Consider the following 19,887-nt stretch of genomic DNA (forward strand, 5'->3'; position numbering starts at 1 on the left):
TTAACCCCTTGATGCTGGTGAGGAAAAGAGTACCAAAAAAAAATCCCTTTAAAGAGGTGAAAAAACTGTGAAACCTCAGGGAGAGTCACAAGTTAGGGATCCCTCTCCCAGGACGGACAGAAGCACGGTAGATGTTGTGAGGGACTGAGCACATCAACAAAAATAACAATACTTAAAAGAGAAAATAACAGTGAGAAAGCTGAGTATATAGCTGTTGTACTCTAGCAGGAACCTGGATTGTGTGGCCTGTAAGGTCTCTGATCTCTGACTGTTAAATGCACAGCTGCAGTTATATAGCTATCGAAGTAAGCTGAAAGGAAAAGGGTCTTGACTCCAGTATTGCAGAGGACAGACTGAAGCCAAGTGTCACGCATGTGTTCTGTTATACCCTTCATTCCATTACAGATGCTCAGGTGGAGGCAGAGCAGTAAAACACAGAAGGCAGCCACAAGTCAAACTGGGTTCATCCTCAGTCAGAGCGGAGAGGAGTGTGACAGTGTGTCTGTCTGTCAGGCCTGCACCGACACAGGAACCGACACTGGCTATTATTAGAATCATATACAGGGATATGAACAACCCCCCTGCTCTTGGTTCCATGTAAACATGAGGACACACGCGCATCTCCTTCTCCATCTCTTCCACCTGTTCACTCTCTCACCTCCTTTCTCAGTCTCTGCCTCCCTCTCTCGCCCTCACACATGGACTCCATGGTAACCCCCATCTTGCACGTCTGTGACTGGAATCCTCCTTCATGTTCCCCCACTTACACTGACCCAATTATTACAGTGGACTGTGATCAACACCATGCAAATGAAAATTCGCTTGTGTGCATCCGCAGATTCTCACTCACACGACTTGACTCAATCTCTGCCGCTGATCGTCTCACACCCTGTCCCTTCCAGTAGAACTCTGCATCTTAAGTGAGAAATAGGCACCGACTGGACAGACGCACTTAGCTGATTCCTATGGCAACTGCAAGCGCACACACACACACACACACACACACATTAACACACACATCCAGCATCTTATGAATCTTTCCACGCTGCTCCAATTAGGAGCCGAACGCAACAGCTGACAAACACATTTCACTCGCTCCTGCCTTTGTTTCCCCGTGTTTTCACATCTCTTATTCAGCAGTGCTGAGTCAAATGTGTGTGGATAATGAGGTGGTTAGGATAACTGTTGTGGCTGAATTATTTACAAGAGATTTTGACTGTGATGAAATACTTGTAATCTCATTCTGTATTAGCATATCAAATCAACATAAATCAGCGATAGTGTAAACAAATTTTCACTTCACTGAATCATGTGAACCTCTTATAGACGTCTGCTGAACATCGAGGCAGAGCGGAGGTAAAGACGCTGAAATTACATATTGCATTTGGGGGAAATATCGTTCACGATATAGAGCTAATTGATGGGAGAATATATGTATTTGTCACAATGTATGAGTCTCACATGCCATCACAGATTATTAGACATGACAGAGTCAACAAGTGAAGCTTATATTCAGTCTAGAAAATCCGATTCAAGAATAATTTGAATAACAAATAACGGCTGATACAGAAAAGACCTCAAACTTACCTATTCAACAAAATGAAGAAAACTACAGGTTAATAGTCCATTTTGCTTCAGAAGGCTCCGAGCTGAGTGAAATGACCCAGAAGTATTTCAGTGGCTGTCTTAATAAGAGCTGTTTGAATTCTTTAAAAGATATAGAAAGGAGCTTCCATGGTTCCTATCTAATCTCCTTTCGAATAGGAACAACTGGACCATAATTTGGGGAGAATGCTGTCCCACAATTCATTATGGCAGTGAAATTTAAAGCCACAAAACCTTGGAGTTGCACCTGGACAGACCAACGCAAATATAAAAAAAAGAGAACAGCTGTTTTGTTCTAATGACACGATCCAGAACTGATGTAAATCCTCCCATGAGCTCTTTTTTTATTCTCTGTCACATCTGTCCAGTGAACAACAAGCACATTGAACGTTTTAGTCCACAATATCATCATCAGAACTAAATACAAACATAAATATCATCAGAGCTAAATGCAAAGTAATTCCCCCAATAATACTTTTTCCACTTTTCAGTTTTTTTTCTCAATTTTTGTTTTGTTTTTATTTTGAATATTTTTTGTTTTGTTTATTCCCTATGAGTTACTAATGGTCAAATGTTCCCTCTGTACAATCTGAAAACATCCTTTATTAGGAGGTGTGGTAGTGTGAGAGTCTTTTTGAGTTGTAGTCATAGATCAGAGTTTGTCTCTGTACCGTACTGTCTGTTATAAATAAAGTTGACAAAGTGGAGGTGGATTTTCTCTGCAACGCGGTTCTCCTTTCCTAACTCCTTACAGATTCTCCATCACTTCATCTTTCCTTGACCTCATGACATTTCCCATCGGGGAGCAAGGAATAGTGGTGAGTAAAGGACATTATTTTGACAGATCGCAGCCAACATTTCCAAATGAAAATGTGGCATCGCATACACCCACTGCCCACGGGAGGTAGAGACCGAATGTAGAATCTAATATCATAATGTGTTGTGCCTGCATGTCGAAGCAAAGAAAATGATAACTTTAGCTTTTCACAAATCAAAGGCTTGGTATGAAACAGCTGATTTATCACTACATTTATTCATCACTGCAAAGTCATGTTTTCAGACGTAGGAATAAGCAGTGTTTTTATCAAAGTCAAAAGGCTTGTCTGCAAGTGCTACCTTCAACATGTTTAGTTTAATGACAGCATGTTAGCTGCTCTCCCACCCTTGCTGTGAGCCATCTGAACTCTACTGGTGCTTGATGCTCCGATACCCCTGCGAACTGCCATGTCAGCTTGAGTCATCAACATCTATGGGGTCAGGGCGCGGGGGGACGGCCACACAGCAGATGGATCCCAGCGTGGTGCTAAAGTTACATCATCCTCTCTTCACCCATTGGAAACCCGCCTGATACTCATACTGCCACTGGTGTGTGTGTGTGTGTGTGTGTGTGTGTGTGTGTGTGTGTGTGTGTGTGTGTGTGTGTGTGTGTGTGTGTGTGTGTGTGTGTGTGTGTGTGTGTGTGTGTGTGTGTGTGTGTGTGTGTGTGTGTGTGTGTGTGCACGCGCAGTGGGCATGTGTTTGCAGGTTCTCACCTTTCAACAATGAGAATTGGCAAGAGAGTGACGAGCAATTATGTTGGACGCCACAACAGATGGCATCTTATTTACTTCACTTTATACATTATGTGCGTTGCCCATCACAACAACATGAGCAGACCTTTGAGTTGAAAAATGATTTCTGCTTTCAAATATAGACTTTACCTTCCATTTATTTTATACTTTGCATATTCATCTCATGCACTACAATTACATGAACAAATATATGAATTAAATAATCCCTTGCAATTTGAGCTGGTTAGTTTTAGTTAGTTTTCTTTTTAAAGTTTTCTAATACCGTATACTGTTTAATTCCAGACTGTTAAAATGTGTCTGACTTTAAAAAAGAGTGTAATTTAGATTGTGATTATTTTGTATGAATTAAAGTATTGTATATGTTTAAATTAACTTTTCTATTTTAAAATGATCTTGTTTTCTACAGACTAAAATCTCAGTTTAGCTCACTTTTAAATGTATTGGTAGTATAATTATTCAATAATATTCAGTGTATTTATTTGAAATGTCTTCACAGAAGGTTAGTTAGCCAGTTATAGTGACAATAATAAACCTAATGTAATTGCTTTATCTGAGAATGATAATGAAAAAAGATATGATGTGTGACTGAGAGGAAATAGGTTGTTTACAATTAATAAGGTCAATAAAAAAACAATGTATGTTGTTACAGCTTTAAGATCCAGTGTTGATAAATATAGAGTCGAGGTAAAACACAATAGAAAATATAAAAAAATGTGCAACTACGTAGTTGATGTAGAAACAACTAAATGACGAATTGTTAGCAGAGTATATTGAACCTTGTTGATAAATCTGCTGGGATTCTTGACCAATTGAAAAAAAATGTAAAATGCTAATTGTTTATTTGCTCAATGAAAATTGCCATAATATGATTTAAAACTTAACACACTGTACGATACTATTCTCTCTCTGTCCTATTCATAACCTATTGTGTGGAGGAGTGGGCCCATACCTATAGTAAACCAACACAAATTAATTGTTCATGCTACAGTAGAGAGCTATAGTAAATTAATACATGCTACTATCTAGTTGATGTTGAAATAGCAGTGATGATGTAAAATCACATCATGATTTACTTCCTCATTGTATTCAGAGTTTGTTGCATATCAGACACGGAGCGAGACTAGCATTCAGCTGGACTGTGTCTGCAGCAACTCCAACTTTAACAAGCAGCATATTTACTTTCTCCCTTTTTATTGAAGTGTCCTAACTCTGGGTGGGTAAAAAAAATTAAGCATGACGCAGTGCCTGCAATAGATTCCATGGCAACTGGAAACATTCCCTCAGTGCAATGTTACACATCTTACAAATGAGAAACTGATCACTGTGAGATTACACCTGCAGTGGTGAGGCAAACATGATGACGTTCCTTAAGCGTCCAGAGCCTCAACTGTTGAGAAATGTGATTATTATTCATATTAATAAACATCTATTATATATTGAGAAATGAAAGAGTGAACAATGGGCCAGTTTCAGATTGTTGGTATTGAGTTCTTGTCCACCTGAGGAATGTAAGTCTAATATTCACTCTCCTTCTACCTCTGTCTTTGGTCTCCACCACGTCCTGAGTGTGGGATCTGTAGCTGCTTAATGCGTCACTATGTTCACCAGCTTGTCACTAACTGCGTCTGTCTTCCTTTCGGTGCTGCACAGACAGTGTCCAGTGGGTTTTACGCACTTTGTTCACTGAACACAGCTGCCTGCTGTAGCCAGAGACTGTGAGAGCAGTGAGAGTGAACCAGTGCAGCTGCAAACCTAGGGCCCAAAACAATGAGCTGAAAGGAGCTATATAGGAGCTCTGGCGGATAAGAGGGAAACGTAAATCAATGCAAGGGTGATTATCTGTGGGTTCATCACAGTAATGTCATGTGATCCATCATAAGTATGAAAATATGAATGATTGCCACAATTAGCCTCCACCTCAATTTATTATGTTATAATGAGACTCCTTTAAGTCAATGCTGATATCAAATAATAATAATAGAAATTTAGTCTAAATATTCAGTTGTCTTTAGAGATCCAGGTCTACACATCCTCACTTTTAAAATTTCATCAGCAAACTTAAGATTTTCCTGAATCTCTGCTTTGTGGACATCACGCAAATAAGCACACACAGTTCAGCCTCGGGTGATGACACAGCTCTGGATTATAAAGTGGCAGCTACACTGTAGGTGCGGGTAACATACTGAGAAGCATTCAACTTTATTTATATCATTTTTTTACATGGCACTAAAACTATATAGTGGCAACTATTCATGCAAAGGAGGGACGTTCTGCTGCTTAATGTTGCACTATCATGTATGACAGTACTTGCTCTTCTAGACTGGTGAGGCTTAATACCATGCACAGTTATCAATCACTTCCATTAGCACAGCCCACATGCATTTGACGGCAGAGACAACGAAAGGCAAACTAAACCATAGAGAGAGAGAGAGAGAGAGAGAGAGAGAGAGAGAGAGAGAGAGAGAGAGAGAGAGAGAGAGAGAGAGAGAGAGAGAGATGCATACATCTGTCTACAGTGTACTCTAAGCCTGCACTCTCTTCTGAAGAGTAAATGCACAAGTGTTTTGATTGATAACCCCTCCTGTATCATTCCGGTCCTTCCTTGTGCATTTATGCTCTCCCTCAGCAGCTCCTTTGTTTCCTCTCACAGCTTTCTCTATTGCCTCTCTCAATCAGCCCTGCCAGGTCTATAAATACAAATCTGGCAGTGAGTTTGAGAGGGGAATTTTTTTGTGCTCCTTTGCAGGAGACACAGCCACAAAATGGCAACTCGGCAAAACAAAGCAACGTATATTTCAGTCTTGTTGGGTTATACGACTAGTGAAGAGGCTGTATTTAATGAATACTACCTGAGTAATATCTTGAAAATGTCCGAGGGGGCAAGGCAGCTTCATCACTTCTAGTTGAGATGTGGTGGGAGTCTGGATTTCAGTGTCGAGATCGTAAAGTGGAATTGTAGTTCCATTGCCCTAGTTACTGGATCCAATTTAGGGCATCGCTCAACCTTAAATTTGTACCTGTCTGCCATGGCGGGGAAGCCTTGTAAAGCTGTAACAGGATGAGCGATCGACTCATCTGTTTGTAATGGGACTGAGCTCACTGGCCAGTGCTCATAATTTGACCCGGAACAAGCTTTGACAGAAACAGAGCGGCAGATTAAGATATATTTCGACCACTCCTCCCCCTTTTCCCTCCTCCACCAGTCTGCTGCCCGGTTGCTCCCTCTGACTTCTTTTCCCCCCCTTTCCCCGCTTGCCAGTCTTACTCGCTGTGAAATTTCACATTAACCTCACGTGACCCGCGCAGGCCAGGCAACACCAAAGCAAATTTCCAGTCGGCAAGCACACTCCTCTCAGAAAAGATAATTGTTTGCCTTGTCATTTCTCCGACCGTCCAGGAGATAAACTCCAGCGCTGGAAAAGAGCAACAATTTGCAGCAGGAGCTCCTGGACCGCGGAGACCTTACGATCCCATTCTGCTATATCAGACGCTCAGGAGATGAGCTAAGCCTGTTTCTTCAGCCTCCCTCTCTGGTTATCACCCTCCCACAGGCAGACAAACACAAGACCAAGGGTCCTCCGGGAAGCACAGCGTTCAATATAGTTTTGGGTTTAACAACTATTTTGACAAAATATAAATCAAATCTCCCGCAAAGTGACAATGGTGATGGAGGTGAGATTAGCGGTAATTGAATAAGAATCCTCCTCGCCGGAGGAGAAGTGGAGAGTGAAGAAGCCGGTTTGATGCCTTGAATTGCATTTTTTTTCTATTTATGACACCCGTTGCATTTTAAAATCTTTTTCTGTTTGTTTTGTGGGCAGCCGTAATCTCACCAGCTTGTCCGCCTTTACTGTTTTTTTTCTCTCCACAGCCCAATGAACTGTTATCGCACCTGAGGCGCCCAAGGACAGCGATGGCAGCCTCAGAGTCACCGTAATGTATTGCAGAGCCTACTTACGTCCGTCGGTATCTTAGCTTAGAATGTCGTTTGCAGAAGTGAAGGGCAGGAAAAAAAGAGACTCGCCAGCGGTGAACGGGGATTACAGGTTTTTTTGTGTGAGAGACAATTGCAGCTGTGATTATTATGAATTGGTTTTGCAGCAGAAAGGGGACAGACTTGATGGCTCAGTAGAGACTATGTGGACATTGCTGCCCTGTAGTCATCAGCGTCCTCTCTGCTCAGTGACTCCTGCTCAGTGGAAAGGCCACTGGACAGGAGGTGTCTGCTTCTTACATTTACCCTCACTCCAGCAGTTCTGCACACACCTCTTTCCCACAGGACACAATTACAGGATCAGGATTAGAAATCATTAATGTAAGTGTCTTTTATACTGTGTGAGGCCGATCACAGCAGATAGACACTTGCCACTGGGCCTCATGCAAGAATATTTTCGTATCCTTTAACCTCTATCCCGTGTGTGTCCAAGTCGGATTCACAAAACTCTCTTTGCCGCACAGACGTATGTAAAGGGCTTGTTTCAGCCTGTTCATGAGGAGGAGCACGTTCATGAGATTTCAACATTAGCATAGTCAACACCCTGGAAAGTGCCTCGTAAGGCTGCCTGCTCCACTCGGTTTGTGAGCAAATATCAACCTGAGAGCTGAACAGAGGCCTGCAGAAAGACCCTGATGATGAGGGAGTGAGAGAACTTTGCATTTACTACTTACATTTATACATTTCTGACAAAATATGGCAATAAAGATCAGGGCGGTGGTGATGATGGGGTAAATAATCTAACCTTCACCGAGGAGGTTATGTTTTCGTTTTATCTCTTAGCAGGATTACCAAATACTGACTGGACAGATCACCATGAAACTTGGTGGAAGGACTTTTGCTATGAATCCAGCGTTTCCCACAGAATGAATTCAAGCTATGGTGATAGCAGGGGGTGCACATACACACACAAAAACTCATGCACAACAGGTTGTGAGTGACAGGTACACAAACTAAAGAGTGAAAGACAAATTCTCATGTGAGAGATCACTGCATTGTTTGCCACCTGTCGGTCAGACGACAAGTACAGCTGAAACTGAGGTCTGACTGTCTGCATGGACTGTAACAACGTTATGGACCATAGCCCTAGTGAGCATGCTGCGAATAGATCTGCACGCAGCTTTGCAATGCTGCAGCCGAGCAAAACACCAAGTTACAATGACGAAAGTACCAATTGTTGAGGTTATTATGAAACTGTGAAAGGATAAGATTAGAATATGGCAGGACGACACAGTCAAGGCTGCTTTGACAGGGAGATAGGGCATTAGCCTTGGTGGCAGTATGTGCCCTCAGAGCGCCCTTCAAGTTTTATATATAGTTTGTCTTTGTTATTCATTTTATTAGAGTTAATTTTGGTTTCATATTCAGACATTCTGATCTGCTTCGAGTTTTACAAAGTATCCAACAGCTGTTATCGTGTTGGTAACTGTGATGCCAGACTTCACTGCACCATTCAGTATGTGTTGATTTATGTTAAATAACTGATTGTGAGACAGTGTAACTCAAACCTTTGTTTATGAATAACAATGAGCAGGAAGAGACAGGATAAAAAGGAAGTTTGTACTCTTGTTAGTCATTACTGAGTTTATATTATGAGGGCATTGGTTAACAATGTTCTTTGGTAGACTTTGAAGGGGAACTGACATGATCAGGTCATATCCCTGCACTCACACACTGACACATATATGTTGCCTCAGCTACTGAGTTGTTTTTCATAGATATGTTATTATTATACATATACGTTGCTTATACAGACTGCTTATGGGATTCCTTCTTTGACAGTTGATGATCAGATTTAATATAGATATATAGCATTTTCAATACATGCTAAATTCACATGTCTATTATCATAAAACCGTTCTGATTGCACAGGGGTTCACTTTGAAGGAAACACACTTTTACAAGGATATTCTCGGTCCAGTTTTTCTGTCAGTGCTAGAGTCTGATTAACAGCTTCCACACAAGCACACTGGGCAAATGCAGCAGGGTCCGTACGAGCCTAACAACGTTTTTGAAAGAACCTATAACCCCCCACCAGTGCCACAAAAATACTTTCTGCTGGTTGTAAAACACATCCATTATCTGTGGACAATTCTCTTTGCTAAAAGCAGCGCTTTAATGCCTTTCCTGTTCTTAAAAATGCTGCTTCGCTGCTGTAAACAGAAAGAAAGCAAAGAAAACCATGTTTGCGCTTTGCATTGTATTGATTTCCATTGAGCAACACAACAAATGGTCTTTATCACATTGTGTACCTATTGGATATCTGTCATGGATTCAAGCTTTACCTTGTTTGACACAACATGTTTTGTTTGTACTCAATGTTTGTGCTTGTTTGTATGGACACAGAAAACATTGTGTTTTTCAGAGATTGACCCAGGATAGATTAATGCCCAAACACAGACACAGATCAACAAGAAGGAGCTGAATCCCTCTGTTTGACATATGTAGTCGGCAGTATCTAGTCCCAACCTGTGTCACTGTAAGTAACATAACATATAGTCGGCACTATTAATAACCAGAAACAGTCTCACTTCCCTTGTCTGGCGTCCCATTTTTTATTGACTGTGTTCTATTAAAAAAATGAATTTCCTGAAACCCTTCCATTCCAGAGGCGCTCTCTCCACTGACTTTATCAATTACCAAGCTCCTTTCAAGATGCCTTCCTCCTTCCGAATCATGTCAAATTTTTCTGGGCGTGAAAAGGAGCATCGGAACAAAGCAGATTGCGTGAAATGAATTGTTATCCCAGCTAAAGCCTTCAGGAACCTCTCTTGGCCGTTGACAGAGGAGAGGAGAAAGGATTAAGTGGAGTTAGGCTGTAAGACTGACGAAGAAGATGAAGAGTATCAAGCAGGATGTACAAGGGCATGTTTGTGAGGATGCGACTGTTGAGGGAACCATCATAACACTACTTCTACACAGAGGGCAAATTTAACACACTGGAAGAGTAAGGCCATGTTATTTGTTTAGTTTTGTTTACTAGATACTGCTTTGGGTAAATAGTATCTTAGTATCATCCTCTTCTTCCCAAGATGCAACTCAAACATCCCCACCGACACCCTCAAATATGACCAGAGGGGGCGTGGTAGAGTTGCAACCCCTGAATGATGTGGTGGAGCCTTCTTTCCTTTTCATAGTGTTTTATCATGGGAGACAGAGATGGACAAGATGGATGATTCTCAGTGTCATAAACTAAGTTGAGATTGATTCCTGCAGCGCTGGTCGGGTTCTGACCTGGATGTCATCTCTCTCCCCCTTTTATACTTATCACCAAAAAAATACCTACATTTTTTTTACCTGCCATTGTGTTACAGGGGGTAGTTGTGAGTGTAAATTGGTGCAGTTGGAAAGTAACGTATACAACAGGTTTAATGGAGTCTGCTATGTGCACTAACTGACTATTTGAAAACAAACTATAAACTCCTTAGTAGCCACAAAACAAAGTATCTACAGAAAACTACCCACCAAGAAATAAGGGTTTCACACACCTTAACAAGTTATTGATAATTTTTTAAAACCACAGTAAGGATGCCCTCAATATTCGATACGCCGACAGTTACAGAATTTCCTAACTGGAGACGTATGAGATAACAAAGAGGGCGGCTTAGTGTGATAGTAGTAAAAGGATAAAAACACCAAATCAAATGATTAATTCCGAAAGTATATCTATTGGATTATTTATAACATTTCCCATTTAATTTAACATAACATTTCTCACAGGTCACGTGATCGACTACCCGCAGGTCTTCGCGGCCCCCTGAGAGTCTCCCTAATGAGGAGGCGCAGAGGTGGAGCAATATCTGAGAAACAGAAAAATATTGACGAATTTGCATATTTCACATATGCACATTTCATCAGGGATGCTGGGTTACAAGAGCCGCTCCGCTGAACACCAGTGGGGTCACAAACAGATTCCACCACAGTCACTGAAAATGTTAATGTTTACATAATTAAGCAAACCATTGCAAAATAATGTCAAACATGACATGAATGCACTAATTTAAAATGTGTTATTAAGCAGGACACAAAAGGTATTCACCGTGCACTTCTCTCCGCTGGGAAACTGAGGGCAGCCGCTGCAAATTGAATGTCATAAAGCTCCAGGTGTTCAGGAATGTGCACCACTGGCAGCCATTAAATTTACAAGGGTGACATTTGCATTTTGGTGTTCCATATGGAAACCAGTGTCAGGCAGTGTTTGATCCATGTGACGTTCTACACTGTACGTCCCATCATCTGGGTACTGGCTTCAATGTTTAGCATAAGAAGTCTTGAATAAAAATGAAGCCATATAAAATATGCAGCAACTTCAATTAAAATGAATGAGGAAAGCATTGTACTTAAAAGATCCAGCGACAACCTAGACCTACAGATCTGTAGAACACGTCTCATTAGGAGCATACCTATACCATACTCTTTTTATGTCCAACCATTTACAACACTGCTGCTAGGGCTGGGTGTCATTTGGGTGGCAGAACAGATACCTCTTCTTTAAAGACACAACAGTTGACGATAAGAGCAGCTTTTTTATTGCAATTGCTAATCGGATGTTGAAATGTAACATGTTAACTGTTAACAGTTTAAAGTATATACTTAAATAAACATTTGTAAAAAAGTGTTAAACTCTTAATAAACTTGCATAACAAAATCACATTATAAATAAAACCTACAGTAATTTAACACTTAGTAATAGTGCTTAACAAAGCAAAATACTTCAGCTCCAAACTAACCATTACCTGTCTGTTGACATGAGGTCACACAACCAGTAAAACACTGAACATCCCTCTGCTTTCAAATGTACGTATCTGTGTGTCGCCAGGTGCTCCATTGAGTTTGACATGTTTCTCCCTTTACATTCAATTATTTTCAAACATTTGCTGTCGGAAAAAATTCCGCATTAAATACAGCCACACTAGTTAAGTGTAGGCTAACCTTACGTGCTGCCAGAGCCATGTAGAGAGTGTGTTACTACCACAGTTAAGTGTAAGTTAACCAGTAGACACGTGTGACGATGTTTATGTTGCTGTAAGCAGAGCAACTATCTCAGTAGAGGGCTTGTTGAGGAATTTCCCACACATTACATCTGTACACCATTAGTAGAATAGTGGCTGTCTAATTCCACAGATACCCCCTTCTCTTTCACAATGCCCAAGGTCAGGTTATAGATAAAGGGCCAACTGGCAGTACATTGTAGTGTCTACGTTCAGGGACATTCATATCTAACTCAGATTCCCTAGACAGAGAGGCACCAACTCTAATTCTTCGTTTCGTATTACATTAGTGGCAAGACGTTAGGACACAATTGTCCAAAATGATTTAGGAATGCATGCTTTAGGCTTAACGATCCAATAGGAAGCAAACACCTGCATGTAACATAGAGAGTGACAGCAATTCTTGCCTTTCATGGCTGTGCTGTTGGAATGGGTGATGCAAGTAGAGGAAGATATATGGGACGGCTGTGGGACGGCTGTGGGAGACATCTTCACACTTGGGGGGGACAATTACTCATGTTACTCTGTTGGCATTTGCATATTGTTCCACCTTCTGGTCTCCTTGATGCATCCAATCTCCATTAAACTCTACTGCATAAGACATCAGCTGCTGCCTGAGTTCTCCTTTCACCAGCTTCTAGAAAACTTCCATAACAGGGCTCAGACTCCGAAATCTGTGTTGTCAAACGGCATTGAACCTAAGACAGGGTGGTGACTTCATGGTTTGGCAAAAGCCTTTAAAAGCACAACTCGCCCTGCATGTTTGGCCTGAATTGAGTGCAGATTTGTTTTAGTACATTCCACTAATCCTCAACAAGAGCTCATCTTATCATCTGTGACACACCTTGCACCACAACTATGCTTCTGGTTTGTGCAAAGAAAACGTTCTGGAGAGTCACCAAAACGCCAGTAAAAACCAAGAGAAGACAATGATGAGGATAAAGAAAATGATGAAAATGCCAATTTCCTGGCAAAATATCCTCCCACACAATTTGTGCCATCATGTAAATGAAGCGCATCAACTGCTGCAGGGATTAAACTGGCAAACCTTGCAGTAGCAAGTCTGTCTAACATTATACAACCCTGCCAGAGGGGGACACAGGTGCAGAGCTGTAGCTAGAAGTGCATGAGAAGATGGAAGGAGAAAGAGGAGGTGGGCATACTTTTTAGGCCTGTAGTCTGGGATGCTTCTGTCCAGGGAGATGCGGTCACTGAGCTGAGCGTTGTAGCCGTACTCCTCGTACTTCCCCTCTGCGTCGTGGCTGTCCTCTCCCAGAGTGGCGGCAGCTCCCCCCTGGCCGAGGCCCCCGGGCCCCTCCACCAGCCCCATGGGCTTTGCCAAACCTGCCGTGAAAATAACACAAGAGAGAGAAAGTCACGCAGATGTACGCGGCCATAAGTGGAGGCAGACACGCCGACACAGAGAACAGGCAGACAGGTGAGGAGAGAGGTCGTGCAGAGGGGAGGCTGATTGACATTCTGAAGTGGTGTGAGGAGACTGGTGTATGGCAGCTTAGAGAGCCGGCGGGGCTCATCCACGGGGCATCATTACACTGTCTGTCAATGGAAACGCTGCAAAACACCCACATGGACACAGACGTCACACAGATAAGCAGGGCAGAGCAGAAGCTGGGAGGCTCAGTGGCACACAGACCAACAATGGAGACCAGAGATAATTTATAGTGCACAGCTGTAAGTCACGTCCAGCAGAGCAGGCCTGAAAAACAGTCAGTGGGTGATCAGATGTGAAACACAATCTCCAAAATCCACTGTGAGTGGATTAGGATTGTGATCATACCTGGAGTTTGAATGCATTTAGCTTTTCCTATTTATTAATGTTATAATATATATATTTTAAAAAGTAATCGTAACAACTTTGCAGATATCAAAAGTGTATTCGTTACAAAAAATGTGATAACGATAGTAACATGAATAACCAAAATTGGGTTTTTGAGTACAAATATGCAGTAAGATGACTATATTTAATGAATAAAAACTAACTAGAACAAAATAGGAAACCTGCACATGTTATAAGCCCCTCAAAGCCCCCAGCAGGCCTGCCTGTGGCCGGCGTGTGATAATGCACAACACATACAAACAGACCCAACAGGTTCGAAGAAGGCAAAACCAAAAATGGGAAACAAACATACATGTGAAGACAGATACATACTGATATTATTCACAGGGCAAATGGAATAAATCATTACAACTGGTTATGAAAGGCGCCCATGTATGAAAAGATTTCTTCCCTGAGCCTCTCAGTGAAACTTTTATCTTCTCAAGTTTAAGAAAAAAATTCATAAAAGAAAAAAAGAGCCAATCAAAAGGCCTGACTGAGTTGTGACTGAAAACACATTTGTAGATTCCTGCACGCATCAGCAAATCTCAGCACCATTTTCAGTTTCTTTTACACGTTTACAAATCTGAATATGCACACATGAATCCAGATACAGTTACACAACTCTTCACACAAACACACACACACTTGGACACACCACAGGAGCCGTATGGAGGCATGTTGTTTTTTTTCTGTTGTATTTTACGTCTGAAGACGTGGTTCCATTTACTTCAATTGTATTGGAGTTGGCTGCAACACTGTCTACCCCTGAGACTCCTGAAGTGTTTTGTGGACTCAAACACTTCACTCACGTCTCCATCGGCATAGTGGTGAGTAGCTTATGAGTGAATTTTCATTTTCGGGTGAACTATCCCTTTAATGATGCATTATACTGTGAATGGAGGTGTTAATAGGTAGATTATGATAATTTTACAGAGTTTATTGGGAGTAACAATCAAATTATGTCTTTCATCGTCAAAAAAAATCCTGAAAATATAAGAGTTTAACTTTATACATTATGCTACTTATCTACTAAACTACTTAGATACGACAACACTTTACTCATAACTACAATGTTGTTAACTAGCAAGCAGATCTCAGTAGGTTTAAAAAGTAGATTCATTTCATTGCAATCATAGAGGGGGGAGGCACAGACAGGGTTCTACGGGTGCAAACACCTCAAGGTGCCGGAGGTGTTTGTTATATTGTTACAAGTCTTTTCCTCCCAAGGTGTCACCTTCAACATATACAGTTAGCAGCATGAGCTTTCTCGATGGTCTCCTGTGGTAACTCATTTGAAATAGTATTTTGTTTCACCAGTTTAGAACACCAATGTTCAAATGCAGTGTTCAGCCTCGACAGTGGGATATTGTCATTGATAGACACTGCCGATGAGTGAATTACATCCCATAAGCCTGTGGTTTTCTTACAGGCTGACGCACTATATTTTCATATGGTGCTGTCAAGATGTCGTTAACAGTGTGAGAAGAGCTCACACCACACTGTGCTCCAGCAGGCACTAACGTAATGGCAGCTACTGTTTCCCAGAACTGCACATTAAAGTAATGTTATGTGAAACAGCTATAAAATCTGTCGTATAATTCTGAGTGAGTTATAATAACATGTACAATTATATTTTACTTGTTTAAATATAGAATTATCTTGTACGATATAACCAAGGTGATGCTTGGGACAGTTATAATCTGGTCCATAATAAATACACCTGATCCATACAAATTTCTTACTTATCATTAACTGGGATAATAACACAAATATTTATAAGAGGTGGAACAATAATAAAATAACTGAAAAAAGGGAAATTAACTAAATTAATAAAGACTACCTGAAATTTTTCATAAAAAAATACAGAAACAAAACAAACATTATCATTGACCTACTCCAGCATAAAAAAAAAAATCTGACCTGGCAGCTTTATATGACAGAGAGTCACAGATGCTTTAAAGCATCACTGCCATATAAGTTAAGTTAATTTGATTTAGTCGTTTTACGAATCACTGATGCTTACAGACACATTTAGTCCATCAAGGATCCAGCAGGTGTCCCACTGAGCTCCTCAGGGCTCTGTAAGTCTAATTATAGAGGCATCATACAAGCAGTGAGTGGCACCACTGCGACCCTGAAGAGGATATTCATACAGTGTGTGTTCCATGAAGGTTGCTTCAATCCATGAAGAATCTATACAGAGCAGCGTCAACACATATGTGGGTTCTTGCTGGTGAATGGGAGCTGGTCCCCGGTCAGCCCCGTCATGTTTCATCATTCAACACAGGATGTAATGTGTCAGACTTAAAGTACGACACTGCTCTCATCAAAGAGTCTCACAACTGTGACTCACAGTCCGTCACTTTGCGTCTGTGGCAGAGACCAGCTTCAAAAAGAAAAGGAGAAAGACGGGTCGCAGTGTCAAAAAGGAAAACGTCATAAGTTCATGTTTGACTTTAAAAACACAAACATTTGAATAGTTTCTCACACCATGCCTGATTGAAAACTTTATATGTTAGTAAAACTATAATTTTAGCAAAAGCACAATGTCCAATTGTCCAATTGCCCAATTGGACAATTGGACATTTTATTAATATAGTGGTTTTAACAATGCCAAAAGACACTTAACATAAGAGCAACAGAAAAGAGCAATTAAAAGCAAATAACAAGAAATATAAAATACACATCATTAATCACACATTAAAAGCAAATGGTGCGGTTTGTTTATCGAGCTCAGTTTATTTTGGAACCGAGAGCTACTACATAAATATTTAGCTGTTTTTTTTAAACCGCTGTTAATAAATAAAAGAATGGCTGCAGCTTTTTGGCTGATGGGAGCCTTTCTAATAAGTAGAACAGGTAAGGTTGTACTGAAAATGCTTATTATATAACATTACAGGTTAAATCTGTATGAAAGTGTACATTTAACCGTATAGTGGTTTTACTGTGGTGATGCAGAGTAGAAGAAAAGGCAACTGTTGGCTAAAAAAAGGGAGAATAATGTTGAATTCCTGCAAACTATTGAGACATTAGTCGGCTAACTTTAGCTACTATAGGAAGCCCTGACAAAAAGACAATGATCCATACAGAAGCCAAGTCTTTGTCATTAAACAAACCAAACTACTGATGCTTTTTTTGCAGAAAATCTAACAATAAAACGAATGAATAGAATATAAATTGGAGCATTAAATTAAAGACCCTTCCTTAAGCAAATATAATATAATATTTAACATGAATGACCCTCTCTGACTCTGTTAGCCTAGATTATTGTTTGACTATCTAAACTTCCACAAAACTGCAGGATAACGTCAGATAATTGCCGTTTGAGCCAAGCATCCAGTGTGGCCCGCACAGAAGAGTCAAGCTGCGTCTGTTCACCGCATCAACAGATGGACACACAGACAGTAAGTAAGCAGCGTACACCGATGAAGGGCTCAGCTTCAGCCCCTCCAGGAACTGCGGAGTAATCACCATATTTGGATGGCCTCAAATCTTCGGGTGCCACGGAAGATTTGTAATTGGAGCTGAACGGTGGCAAACTGGCTTCTTCCTGCGAGTGGGATTTGCCGTGGCCCACACCAGCCCGTGTGGTGGCATTTTGACAAGTATGGGTGGGGTTCACGTCACTGATGCACCATCTGGCATAGCAGCCCATGTCTCACACACACACACACACACACACACACACACACACACACACACACACACACACACACACACACACACACACACACACACACACACACACACACACCCCCTCCAGAGCCGGAGACTCGAGTCTGGAGGGCCTCTCTGTCGCTGCATGAATCTTGGAAGCAGGACAATGGCTGTCAGCTTTGTGTTATGGTCACTGTTATTTTTGCTTACCACTGGCTGCCACTTCCTCTGCCTGATTGAAATTCCATTATGGGATGAGCAACGAAGGACACTCACAGAATAAAGATTGAAAGTTGGTCATGAATCAGCTGTTTGTACATTAAAAGATTCTAAAAAGCTGATTTAATGCTGAGGAGTTAAAACAGTTCTGCAGAACATTGATGCTGTTTGTCACTTGAAATGTAACGTCTTAGGGATCTTTGGCAGAGATCTATTATAACGTAGGTCTTGTTAAATCCTGTTTTTGACAATACCTGGTCGATCTTTTGAGTGGTTTAATTATTCTGTCGGATATTTTATGTTTTTCCACTTCCAAAAAATGAATATGCATGAATTAATCTGCAAATGCTTTTTTACACAGCAGCTTCTTTTTTACAAACAAACAAAAATAGAAGCTTTTACTACATTTCTTGAGAGGAATAATTGGACCGTGTACATCTGAGCATAGAGCATTACTCTATAAGAACAAAGAGCTCAGTTCCTATAACTGCGTGAGTTAAAAATGTATGCACACATGATCCTGAGAGGCACTTTGTTTAAAAGCATCCAGTAAACGGGCTGTTATGTGCTAGTAAAAAGAAGAAGGATGGCAATGACTAAAAGCCCACATTGCTTTTGTATTTGTCGACACAACTTTAAAACTTCCGTGAGTTCCCTGCGAAGTGTTCTTCCGTGCGCTATTTCCGATGCGAGCTCGCCGTCTGAACACCACCGTAACATGATCCCACTGCAAAGCAATTACAGCCCAACATCTGCTTCATCCACTCAGGCTGCATTCCCCTGCAAAGCCTCAAACCGTCAGGCGACAATTTAAATCTCATTGTGTCCAGGGATACATCTGTCCTCGCAATCCATTTGTCCAAATCCCCCGGACATGACACATTTAAGTCGCAACATCTCTGCATTATACAGTAACCTTCAGAATGTGTCCGATTTGGCCTTTATAAGATAGAGCATCAAATTCAAAGATGACCCCCTACACCCCCCACCCCCCCCCCCTCCCCTCATTTGAATGAATGATTTAAGAGCAGGAGTGGATTTATGTGTGTCCAAAGTGATGCAGCGCAGCTCTAAATATTGATGGTGAGAGGAGTACTGGGGGATTGAGAGATCTGTTCCAGACGAGAAAAATTACTCGTTCTAGAGAGGCTTCGAACCTTCAAAGGCTAAAACAAATCTATGAAATACGGGGAGCTGCTGGAAGAGCTGCATTAAAGCCAGGAGCACCACTCGGAGCGGCAGCAGGCATGTCAGGAGGATAACAGCTCTGATTTGGAAATTGGTTGCACAAGACTCCTTAATTATCTGTAAACACCGGGATTCTGTCCTTCTGAAAAATTGAGGTCACAGGTCGAAGCTTGCTTGAAAATGCAAGAACAGCATCGTAGATACAGAGTGCAAAAAGAGCAGAGGCAGGACATTCATCTATTACCAGTTATCAAGTGTTATTCTTTAGTTTTTTTACACATTAACTAGCCTGTTGTGTCTCAGTAAGACTTTTCAAGGAGCTCTGTTTAACACGTTTCAGGATTCACAGCTAAACACTTTTCATGCTGTTGTTTCTTCCTGAAACCGGACTCAGCCTCATCTCTTTAACTAAATACTGCATTACTGGAGGGCCACATTAAAATCACATTAGCATGTGGTTAGTCTATAATGTTATTGTTGAATGGAAAGCATCTAAGGTCTAATATGTGTAATTACAAAGGGTGCTACTCACTCCGTTTGATAATTTAATAAAAAACATGCCTACATTCAATCTGTGCAATCAAATATTAAGAATCATCAACACCTTTGCTATGTCCTCCTGTTTTCAACTGCACTTTAAACTCTTCATATGTTTAGCTGTTCACACAATATAACATCATAGTCTAATAACACACCTTAATTAAGCAAACAGTCATATGCTATTGACAATTAATGTGCCACATTTCATTCATATTCTTTGCTCATATGGCTTAGCTTAAAAAAGAGGTTATCCATGGAAATAGAAGAGGCCAGGACAAACTT

General features: G+C 41.0%; 1 protein-coding gene across 1 annotated transcript in view; it reads right to left on the minus strand.

Moving 5' to 3' along the window:
- galnt9 (polypeptide N-acetylgalactosaminyltransferase 9) overlaps positions 1-19,887 on the minus strand; it is a 96,253-nt gene that overhangs the window by 68,833 nt on the left and 7,533 nt on the right. Inside the window, exon 2 of the mRNA XM_034596332.1 lies at positions 13,325-13,505. Within this exon, the coding sequence (XP_034452223.1) occupies positions 13,325-13,505 (181 nt within the window). The remainder of the gene's footprint in view (positions 1-13,324; positions 13,506-19,887) is intronic.

The sequence above is a fragment of the Hippoglossus hippoglossus genome, chromosome 9, assembly GCF_009819705.1.
Source record: "Hippoglossus hippoglossus isolate fHipHip1 chromosome 9, fHipHip1.pri, whole genome shotgun sequence".
Lineage (NCBI taxonomy): Eukaryota > Metazoa > Chordata > Actinopteri > Pleuronectiformes > Pleuronectidae > Hippoglossus > Hippoglossus hippoglossus.